Source organism: Castanea sativa, chromosome 8 (assembly GCF_040712315.1).
Source record: "Castanea sativa cultivar Marrone di Chiusa Pesio chromosome 8, ASM4071231v1".
Classification (NCBI taxonomy): domain Eukaryota; kingdom Viridiplantae; phylum Streptophyta; class Magnoliopsida; order Fagales; family Fagaceae; genus Castanea; species Castanea sativa.
The window spans coordinates 23,159,991-23,172,097 of NC_134020.1; the positions used below are offsets into that span (position 1 = coordinate 23,159,991).

At 34.9% G+C, this 12,107-nt stretch overlaps 1 protein-coding gene across 2 annotated transcripts; it reads right to left on the reverse strand.

Annotated features, from left to right (window-relative positions):
- Positions 1-1,283: 1,283 nt before the first annotated feature.
- On the reverse strand, positions 1,284-9,960 carry LOC142606839 (uncharacterized). Of its 2 annotated transcripts, XM_075778196.1 has the most exons (6): positions 2,933-3,461; positions 2,672-2,837; positions 2,351-2,588; positions 2,150-2,257; positions 1,649-2,051; positions 1,284-1,467 (listed from the first exon to the last, which is right to left on the reverse strand). In XM_075778196.1, exons 1-4 carry the CDS (start codon positions 3,185-3,187, stop codon positions 2,155-2,157), a joined length of 762 nt encoding a protein of 253 aa, XP_075634311.1. In that variant the 5' UTR covers positions 3,188-3,461; the 3' UTR covers positions 1,284-1,467; positions 1,649-2,051; positions 2,150-2,154. The 2 variants fall into 2 exon arrangements, 1 of the variants encoding a protein (XP_075634311.1); XR_012839184.1 differs by lacking the exons at positions 1,649-2,051; positions 2,150-2,257; positions 2,351-2,588; positions 2,672-2,837; positions 2,933-3,461 and adding exons at positions 8,159-8,880; positions 9,321-9,362; positions 9,453-9,960.
- Positions 9,961-12,107: the final 2,147 nt, after the last annotated feature.

Below are 12,107 nucleotides of genomic sequence, written 5' to 3' on the forward strand. Positions count from 1 at the left end.
TATGGATTCCAGTTAACTCAACTGGTAAAATCTCCAATGCTTGAATAAGAGATTTGGGGTTTAATCTCCGCCTACACTAGAAACCGCCAAATGGTGTCTAGGTCTGATGATATAAAGTTATCATTAAAAGCGGACACTATAGATTGAAATATCTCAACAACAACAAAAAAAGTATTAAACTCAAAACTTTAAGGAGTTCCGTATTTTACACTTTTACTTTTACGGGAAAACCACATGGATTGGCTTGAGTTGGGTTCAAATTACACCTAGTGTAACTCTAAGCATTGGTACACCACTCAATATTTTTTAATTGGATGCAAATATTGACAATTCCACCGATAGATTACATTATCTTTGTATATTTTTTATGCTTGCAAAATTTCAAAGTGATCAAAAATTGATATCCATGTCATCAATCAATTGTTAAAATTCAAATTTTTGTAGTTTAAAATAATGCATAAAATATGAGTTTATGGATCAAATGGTAAATAGCATCCAATTGACATAAAAATTGGCATGAATGTTAAGAACATATAAAACATGTAATTCAACGGCTGGATTTTCAAAATATTAATTCAATAAGAAGTTATTGGGTGGTGTAACATTACTTAGAGTTACACTAGCAATCACTACAACAAAATGTATTTTTAGTGAGGAAACAATTCGTCACTAAAAGTCCAGTTTTTCGTCACTAAGAACCTTTAGCGACGAAATCGAACTTTTAGTGACGAAACTCATTTCGTCGCTGAAACCCCGTCGCTAAAAGTCCTAGTGACGAAAATTTTCGTCACTAAAAGTCCGATTTGTTTTAAAAAGAAAAAACTTTTAGCGACGAAATATTTTCGTCGCTAAATGTTTTCCTCGCTATAAACACTATTTAGTGACGAAAATATTTCGTCACTAAAAACACTTCAGTTTATTAAATCATATTTAGTGACGAACAATTTCGTCACTAAAACTATTTTTGGGTACATATAGCGATGAAAAAATTCATCATTAAAACTATTTTTAAGAAAATTCAGGCACATATAGTGACGAAAATTTTCGTCACTAAAACCATTACTTACAAAATTTTACTACATTTAGCGACGAAATATTTCGTCACTAAAACAATTTTTTGTTGCAATATTTGTGACGAAAAAATTCGTCACTAAAACTTATTTTCTGTTTTTATTTTTTTCATAGCTTTGATATTAAACTGTAACCTGTCATTACATTATTAAAACCTCAAATTTGAACAACATATTTATAAAAAAAGATCTATACATTCCACAAGTAAAAAATAAAAGAAGCATCCAATTCAAACTCCTTTCATACAATAAAAGTTTGCAATACATACAATAACTCAAGATGTTTTATAACAATACAAAAAGTGTAGCATAATATAATTAGAACTAATGAAATATGTCCTCATATGTCTTCAAGTAATGCTAAAAGTAAATCTCCTAAAAGCCACCAATAAGAAATCTGCACAAATATAAAAACAATACTACATTAAAATCATAAAGTAAAAACATTAACTGTGTTATAAGAAACATTTCTAACAATGCATTAAGAGTAGCCACACCAATGAATTAAAATCACAACTCCTAATTTATAAGTTGTAGAAAGCAAATATAGATTTTCAAATGTAATATAAAGTACTAACCAATAAGTGTTTTAACTTGAAGATGAACCACCCCCATAGGTAAGAGCATCATCATAACCCTTGCTTCTCAAAAAGTTAAGAATATTTTGTTGGACCTCTTGCTCCTTAGCTCGTGCCTCTTGCTAGCTCGCTCCCTAACTCGCTCCTCTTGGTCCCTAACTCGCTCCTCTTGGTCCCTAGCTCTTGCCTCTTTGAGCTCAATTATCTCATTTTCTAGCCATTGGATATACTCCACCGAGGAACTAGATGAAGCGGTGGTTACTAGAGAAGAAGAAGGTCTCATGCCAAGTCCTTTTACAATACCGGACTTCTTCTTAAAAACCAAGTTTGAGATCTCCTCTTGTGTAAGGGGAATTGCATTAGGATCTTGACAATGATCCTCTTGCACTTTAAGAATAGTTTCCTATCATTTGAAAGAGAGAAAGAAATAAACAATCACAACATTAATACTACATATGTTATAGCTTTACAAACATGATAGGGATGGAATGCTACACATACATATGTCACTTCATCCTCATGGTGTATCCACATATTTGTATTTGAATTGAAATGAACATCTTTGAAGATTTTTGCCAATTCAGGAACTTGACCGCCATTATTATTTGTCTGATTAATTAACATTCGAGGGTTAGATAGATATAGTTAATTAATCACAATATGTAATATATTGAGGTTTAAGAAAATGAAAAAAACATTCACCTCCTCATCAACCCTAACAGCAAGTGCCTTTGTCCCGCATCTATGTTTGCCCGAAGTTTTCTTCCTATTTTCAGAGTTCTTTCTTGTACGCCAATTTGATTGACAAGTTTGCACGCATTCTTCCCAACAGGAGCATCGTACTCTGCAGCTATACGTACTAGCAGCTTACCACTTTTTTCAACAAGTGCCCGTACTCCTATACCTCGTGTTGTTCCACGGGTATTTCTACTAGCCGATCCTATTTAAACATTATCAATATTAAATTAAGTGAAGTATAATCTCAATAGTAAATTAAGTGAAGTATAATCTCTATGTAATTACCAATCGTGCTAGTTAATGCATCGGTAGCCTGCGCCTCTGCACTAGAAGAACTTTGGGCAAGAGGATTTGCCTCAGGAGGTGTTTCCGTAGATTGAACCGTAGATTGGACCACCGGAATAGATGCCTCACCTATCGAGCGTGTAAGCCGTCCTGGTGCCATCTGTAACTAACAAATATACATTTGATGAAACAACAAAGTCATTACAAATAATGGAACAAAATTATTATCATCTATTGTACCCTATAGAACATCTATTGTACCTTATGGATTATAGAATTAGATGACTCATCATCATTGTCATCGTCACCAATAGGTGGTACATAATCATCATTTACCATAACACTAGCTCTACTTCTTTTCCCTTTTGCACAATTGGACTGAGCAGAATCCTTTAGAGAAGTTGAGATGTGCTTCAATTCCAAAGCATCAATTCTCTCTTGGTTTTGCCTCATTCTATCCAATCTTGCCATCTCATACCTTGGTATATTATGAGCGTATTTGGCCTTTTTGGGCATTTTTTGAAACTATGTATTGACATGAAAGATAAGTACAATTGCTACTAACTTAACATCATATTCTACACCATTATCCATATCAAGCAATTCACAAATGCAAAATTTGAATACAATTGCTACTAACTCAACACAACAAATGGCCATATCAAGTTCAAGATAAGTATAGACCACATCAATATTCATATCAAGTTCAAGATAAGTACAAAACATCTCAATAACAATTACTATTAACTTTACATATCATAGTCCATACCATTATGCATATCAAGCAATTCACAAGTGCTAAGTTTGAACACAATTATTAAAACCTCAACACAAAAAATGGTCACATCAATATCCATATCAAGTTCAAGATAAGTACAAAACTTTAAAACAGTTGCTACTTAGACAAGCATAAAACTTTAAGACAAACACACAACATTTAAGACAATTATTATGAATTCTACATATCATAATCCATATCAAGATCAACATCAGGTATGTCATGCACTTCATTTTGATTAGCATTTCCTGAAGTTCCACCTTCAAGAACAACCTCAGTTTCAACATCACCCATACAATACTCAATAATATTGTCCTCAACATTGATAGAGACAACATCAAGAATCGCTTCTTGTTGAAATGCGTCACTATCTTCTGTATTATCATTGGATTCTCCACCCTCAACTTCCGGGACATCAAACACCCCCCTATGTTGGATGGATTGCACAATTTTCCAAGGTTCACTCAATTTGGTATCTTGAAGGTAGAAAACTTGTCTCACTTGACTAGGAAGTATAAAAAGGTCATTTTCATACCACTGACTTGTAACATCAGTGCTTGTGCAATGTGCACGTTCTTATCGTTCTCCTTCGACCATTGGTACCGGTATTGTACCATTCACACTGGAACAAAACAACTTTATGACGAAACACATACTCCAATTCCCAAATTTTGCACACATGACCATAGAAGTCGTGCATTTCTCCTTCATGGTCCCCTTCGGTACATACACCACTGTTTTGGGTTACACGACGATTGTCTAGGTCCCTTGTATGAAACTTTACACCATTAACCATACAAACTGTGTACTCCTTCACATGCGGCTTAGGACCATTTGCTAATGACCATAACTGTTTAGTTGCTTCTGGTGACTCGCTAACTTTCAATCTATTCATCTATAATGATATACAACAAGTGATATTAATTAGTAATAAGCAATGACTAAACTATTTAAATGTTTAATTTCTATTTGTGTGATTAAGTTTCAAATGTCTTACATGTTCTCTGAACCACTTAGGAAACTCTTGTCGTTGGATTTGAGTTATGGCTTCACCAGTAGGATTATGCAATGTGCTTTTGTGTTCACTATTAAAAATAAAGTAATTTATTTTCAGCTAAGCATTGCAGATAATATTCAAAACTTAATCAAACAATACATGCATATGAAATCACATACTTTAAATAAGGCTCTAACTTAGGACTATTGTACAACAAGTACCAATGAGCGGTATCAAGCAATGCACGAGACAAATTGCCATCATTTCGCCTACCACCTGTAGGTCGGGCAGTTTGTGAAAAAACTATCAATCTTTCGCTAGATTCACCAAAATCTTCATTTCTTTCTCTTCGATTATGCACAGTTTCGATCCCATCAATATACAAAGACCAATTGTTAATACATTCTTTAAGAATGTAAGCCTCTGCAATCGAACCTTCTGGTCGAGCTCGGTTGGAAACGTATCTTTTCAATTTTCCAAGGTACCTATGAGGAAAAAATACGCACATTATGTGATATTATACCACATGGGAAAGATGTAATTGATGGATGTATCAAATGATCTAATTACCTTTCAATTGGGTACATCCACCGATATTGTACCGGGCCTCCTAGAATTGCTTCTCGAGGCAAGTGAACAGCAAGATGGACCATAACATCAAAGAATGCTGGAGGAAAGAACCTCTCAAGCTTACATAGTATAAGAACTATACGTTCTTCTAGTTTCTCCAATTCACTTCGCTTTAGGGTCCTTGAGCATAAGTCTTGGAAGAAATTGTCCAACTTAAACAATACAATACTAATGTCTTTATGCGCAAATCCTCGCAATCCAATTGGAAGAATTCGTTGTAGTAGCACATGACAATCGTGACTTTTCAAACCAAATAATCTACCATTTTTTGCATTCATTGACCTTGGTATGTTGGCTGCATAGCCATCCGAATACTTGACTGATTTCAAAAAGTCATAAAAACCATCCCTTTCATTTGGGCTTAATGAAAAGAAAGCTCGAGGCTTATCATATGATCCATCAGGACGTTGTTTCAAATGTAATGTGTGCCTAAAGTTCATATTTTGCAAGTCTATCTGTGCCTTGTCGGTGTCCTTGTTTTTCCCCTCAATGCCCAACAAAGTACCATAAGTACTCTCACTAATGTTCTTCTCCACATGCATGACATCAATGTTGTGCTTAAGCTTCTTATTTTTCTAGTATGGAAGCTTGTACAAAATACTTACCTTTGACCAATTTAGCTCCCCAATGAGTTGTCTCTTCTTGTTACTTGGATGTTTTCCTAAAATTATATTTGGCATTCTATCTAGCTGTTCTTGTATCTTTTCCACTTGTAACTCTAAAGATCTCTTCCGTTTCTCCGATAAACCATTATGCAACCGACTATGTCTCCAACGATGTTCCATAGACAAATAAACTCGATGGTTAATGAATCCAATTTTACTTTCCAAAGCTTCTGAATATGGTTCATCGTTGCAAGTGTAACAAGAATGATAACTCTTTGTCCTCCACCCAGACACATTACCAAATCCAGGATAGTCATGTATTGTCCACAACAAAGTTGCACGCATCTGAAAATGCTCTTTTCTATATGCATCATAAGTTTCTACACCTTCTTCCCATAACTCTTTCAACTCATCGACCAATGGTTTCAAGTAAATATCAATCTCATTTCCCGGTTGATGAGGACCAGGAATAAGCAATGACAACATAAAATATGGCTCCTTCATAACCAACCAAGGCGGTAGGTTATAGGGGATAAGTATGACAGGCCACATACTATAGTTGTTGTTCATATTCCCAAAAGGGTTAAATCCATCTGTAGCCAACCCTAACCTTACATTGCGAGGTTCGAGGGCAAAATCAGGATGTTGCAAATCAAACTCCTTCCACTCCTCACTATCAGCCGGATGCCTCATTATCCCATCGTCCACGCGTTTGTCTATATACCATCTCATGTCCTTAGCTCTTTGGCCTGACATGTACAACTTCCTCAGTCTCGGGGTCAACGGGAAGTAACGCAATACCTTATGAGGAATCTTTTTACCTTGGGCACGTGTATCCTTGTACCTAGGAGCCTCACACACCGGACATTTATCAAGGTTTTCATTTTCCTTCCAAAATAGTGCACAATCATTTTTGCATGCATCTATATGCTCATATGACATGCCCAAGTCACGTAATATCTTCTTTGCTTCATAAGTTGACCTTGGAACCAAGTTACCTTTCGGTAAAACTTTTTTCAGCAATTCTAGCATCATATCAAGTCCCTTATTACTCAAGTTAGTCATTACCTTTACATTCAACATCTCAATAACAAACTTCAAGATACTATAATCAGTGCAACCTGGATACAACTCACGCTTTGCATCTTCCTCAAGTTTGTCAAAATTACACACTTCCTCATCTCCGGTTGCATTTCTTGGTTCCCCTCTAATTCGGTCACCTACCAAGGCATCGATACCATCCATATGATCATCATCCGACATTTCATTATCATGAATGTTCTCGTTTAATACACGTGGTTCTCCATGATTATACCAATTAATGTAAGATTGCATAATCCCACGATGAAGTAAATGTATACGCACAGTTTGAAGAGATTGTCGATAGCAATTCACACAATGAATACACGGGCACGGAATATTACCACTACAGTCCACAACCACTCTTGCAAAATTAAGAAATGCATTGACCCCTTCAATATATGGACGACTTAATCTGCCATCCGGTGTTTTACCAATTGTCATCCAACTTTTATCCATGTTCGACTACAATTGCAAAGTGAATGCTACTTTAGTAAAATAAGGACAACTCATTCATAATGTATTCTAACATCTAAGTCTATAAGCTACTTAAATAAAATTCTATCTCATTCATGAATGCATATATCTAATCAAAAGTATAGAGTGTTTACAAGTATTGAAATCAATTAAAGTACTATTCATCACATCTAATCAACAAATTCCATTCTCATTTGCAAGAAACTAAAAACACTCCCAATATGTATTTAAACCACCTTATAACACCATGCAAGCCACCCGCTTGCTCCAACACAACCCACCACAAAACCAATCACAAACATCACAAGTATAGAGTGTTTACAAGTATTGAAATCAATTAAAGTATTATTTATCACATCTAATCAACAAATTCCATTCACATTTGCAAGAATTGAAAAAACACTTCCAATATGAATTTAAACCACCTTATAACACCATGCAAGCCACCCGCTTGCTCCAACACAACAACCCACCACAAAATCAATTTCCAACATCACAAGTATAGAGTATTATAAGTATTTAGATCAAATAAAATACTATTTATCACATCTAATTAACAATGCTCATTCACATTTGCAAGAATTGAAAAAACACTCCCAATATGAATTTAAACCACCTTATAACACCATGCAAGCCACCCGCTTGCTCCAACACAACAACCCACCACAAAATCAATTTCCAACATCAAAAGTATAGAGTTTTATAAGTATTTAGATAAAATAAAATACTATTTATCACATCTAATTAACAATGCTCATTCACATTTACAAGAATTGAAAAACACTCCCAATATGTATTTAAACCACCTTATAACACTATGCAAGCCACCCGCTTGCTCCAACACAACATACCACCACAAATCCAATTTCCAACATCACAAGTATATAGTTTTATAAGGTTTTTAACTAAAATTTACTTACTTTGCTCAAGCTAAGCTTACAACTTTCAGAAAAAAAAAATCCAAAATTATTGCAAACAATGTGTATTTAGCCTGCAAAAGAAAAGTTAAATTTATAAGTACTTCAGTCTTAAAAATGATCCTCTCATAAAGTACTACACAAACTCATAGCTTACACATATAATACAGGTAGTGCTTACTACAATCAGAAAAGTGATGAGGAGAAAAGCTTGAGTGAGTTGCACTTCTATTGCAAAAAGCGACACATTTTAGGTTCCAATTGTCAAAGAAAAAAGCACTCTTACCTTTCTAATGCACTTTGCGTTTCCGCTTTCTACCTTCCCCTTATAAGCTCCACATGTCTTAAAAGACACATGCAAACTAACTTACTTTTTTAACAAATACATTTTAACCAGGAAATTAAATCTTAAAGAACATACCTTTTTATTTATTTATTATTATTTGGGATAAATAAGAACAACTTATTTATTTATTTACTTATTATTATGTGGGTTTCACAATATTCAAAATAATATAATGAAATTGGAGCTTCAAGATCAAAACAAAAAGGCCACCTGCCAAGTTCTCCAATAAAGAACTTAAAACACAAAGGAGGAAATGTTTGTGGAATCAAGAATTAGCTCACTTGGCAAGATAAGTAAATCCATTTAGAAACGCAGGGACACTAAAACGAATGATCACAAATTGTACTCGGTATTCCACTAGTGTTCGTGTCCAATCTCTCTAACATTCACGCACCAAACCAAAAGAAAACCATACAAGCATTAATTCTCAACTTTAATCCATACCAAAACATAAATGAAACAAAAAAAAAAACTCTAGCACAACAGATACTTTCCCTCCCCTAACTATTGAATTTTAATATTAAAAAGCAACTCAACTACTTGAATATTAAAACTAAGCAATGTAAGAAACCAAATAATGAACTTCTTCAGCAAACTGAAATGCTGGTTTGCTCAAAAATTTAAGGTGGTTTAAGACAAAGACAAAATCCATCTTCAAAAGATCTATTCAAAAAATGACAACCAATAATATACATTTAGATTCAAGAACACTGTCTTGCTTGTTCATCAATGACTTGAGCTCCACAATACAACTTAAGAAATCAACCTCCTAAAACAAAAATTGAAAGGAACAAATAAAGTGAAGGCCTTCCAACATACCAGCTGTACAGCCAAATAATCTTCCACTTTGTATATTAACCCCTGAAACAACAAACCAAACCAATAAGATTCTCCACACAAAATACAAAACTAAAAAAGTGATGCTAAGTTAAAACTCCATGATTTCCATACCCAATGTTAAGGTCCGAATCGGTGATGGCTACGAACCGTTGCGAATGGGTTCGAACAGGGCAAGGTCCGATTCGGCGACGAATGGATCCAGCGTCGCGAATGGGTCTGAATCGGTGATGGCTACGAACCGTTGCGAAATGGGTCCGAACAGAGCAAGGTCCGATTCGGCGACGAATGGGTCCAGCGTCGCGAATGGGTCTGAATCGGTGATGGCTACGAACCGTTGCGAAATGGGTCCGAACAGAGCAAGGTCCGATTCGGCGACGAATGGGTCCAGCGACGCAAATGGGTTCGAACAAGGCAAGCGATTCGGCGACGAATGGTTCCAGCGTCGCGAATGGGTTCGAATCGGCGACGGCTGGAATCGCGAATGGCTATGAAACCGTCGTGAATGGGCTCTCAACGGCGACGGTGGGCTATATCGGCGACGGTGGGCTCTCATCGGCGACGGTGGGTTGGGATGTTTTGGGAGCTGCATCGGTTGGGAGTTTAGGAGCTGAAGAACTTTTGGGACGGATTGTTCAGGTCTCTTGGGTCTTTATATTGAAGTATTTAGCGACGGATTATTCTATCGCTATTTCTTCATTTTTGTTGCAAATGGTATTACGATTTTAAGTTTTTAGCGACGAAAATTAATTTCGTCACTAAAGAGCTTGAATTATAAAAGATATTTAGAGACGAAATTCATATTTCGTCACTATAGAATACTTTTAGTGACGAAATTTAATTTTGTCGCTAAAACATCTAAGTGTAAAACTATTATTATTTTTAGTGACGAATATTTTTCGTCGCTAATTCTTCCTTACAGCGACGAAAATATTTTCGTCGCTAATACTATTCACAGCCATACCTATAGTGACGAAATATTTCGTCACTAAAAATGTCAACTTTTAGCGACGAAAACTTTCGTCACTATAGATTAATTAAGCTGGCGCCAAAGGTTCCCTCCGCTGGCGCCCATTTTTCAGATCACAATAGCGACGAAATTTATTTTTCGTCGCTAAATGTTATAATTTTTTTCATTTTTAGCGACGAAATTAATATTTCGTCGCTAAAGCTATATTTTTAGTGACGAAAAATATTTCCTCACTAATTTTCGTCACTAAAAGTACATTTTGTTGTAGTGAATGTTACACCAGGTGTAATTTGAACCCAACTCATATATATATATAATTTACATATAGAATTAAATTTATTTGGATATTCTATTTTATAATTTATTTAATTCCTGCATATTATATAATTTATATTACCATCCCAAAACACTTGTATTTTTTTATATCTTAGCACTCTCACGCTTACCATTACACTTTCTTTTTCATTTCGATCTCATCAAATCTAGAGTCACACCACAATAGAGATGCCAACATATCTCCTAGAGTCACACCGCATTTTAATTGCTCCAAAAAGAGGACAAGATACCCATAATCTACACCCACCCCCGTTAAGTTACCATCCCTAATAAGGATGAGAAGTAGGAAAGAGTAGAGTGTGTGTAGAGAGAGAGAGAGAGAGAGAGAGAGAGGTACAACGGTGGTGAAAAGAAGGTGTGAAATCTACATGGACTTTAGGCTTACAATTTTTCGAATGTGCCTTACATGTAGAGTATGGTCAAATCATTGTAAATATCAATTTTCTTACCGGCAATTCCCCCCCCCCCCCCCCACCTCCCTCCTCCCTCCATTATTTTACCATCAAATGCAATTTATGATCCAGAGAAAACTCAAAAATGAGTGAGAATTAATATTAAAAAAAAATTGATGTGAAATAAATTGAACTTGACAAAATTCTAACAAAGAAAAGGTAATATTTTTATTTTTTATCTAAAAATAATTAATTATATTTATAAAATATTATAAAGTAAACCGAAACAGCTTTTTTTTTAGTAAAATCATAACAAGCACATTAGTAAAAGTCTAAAAGAATAAGTATAGTAAATTAGCAATACAATTTTTAAATATTTTTCTTAAATTATCAGATTGTAAGTGATGAAAAATAAAAGTATTGTTAATGACGGTTACATACTTACAGATAAAAATAATTGAAAATTTTTCACTCTTCACCACCCAAATTGCGAGCATATTTGAAGAAAAAGTTTTGTTAATAAACAGAAAGTAAGAAGAAAAAAAAAATTGTACCTATAGCTTGATAATTAAAGGTAAAAGAAAGAGCAGCTCTTCCTCCACCACTTTATAAAGCACCACGAAGAAAACAATGCCTACTTCATTCTTAATTCTCACGTGACTGGTTCCAACTAAGCTTTAATTATTTGATAAAATATTATAACATATTTCTATCTAAGGTCTAAGTTTTCAAAAGTTCAAAGTTTGGAAAATGATATAGTATTATTATTCTGTCCCAAGATTTTCTCTTCTAGCGGTTAGCAAAAAAGAGTCTCTCTTCTAGCATACAAAAGTAGCTTCATCTGGTCTGGGCAGAAAAAAGTCTTGTCTGTTTAGTGTAGACTAGATAATACCATCCCCAGAAAAGAGAGAACCTTTTTTCTTTTTCGGTAACAAGTAACAACACCACCCCCAGTCCCAGAAAACTTGTATATAAAAGTAGCCCTCTTCTCTTCTCTCTGCTTCATTCATTCATTCGTTCATATCTCTCTCTCTCTCGCTCAGACTCCACAGCTTCATAGCTTTATTTGGC

Coding starts and splice junctions, on each gene's coding strand:
- LOC142606839 (XM_075778196.1), bottom strand. CDS start 3,187: ATGCCCAAAAAGGCCAAATACGCTCATAATATACCAAGGTATGAGATG. Junction 2,838..2,932: donor CTAATTCTATAATCCATAAG/GTACAATAGATG, acceptor TATATTTGTTAG/TTACAGATGGCACCAGGACG. Junction 2,258..2,350: donor CTGTTAGGGTTGATGAGGAG/GTGAATGTTTTT, acceptor TTAATTAATCAG/ACAAATAATAATGGCGGTCA.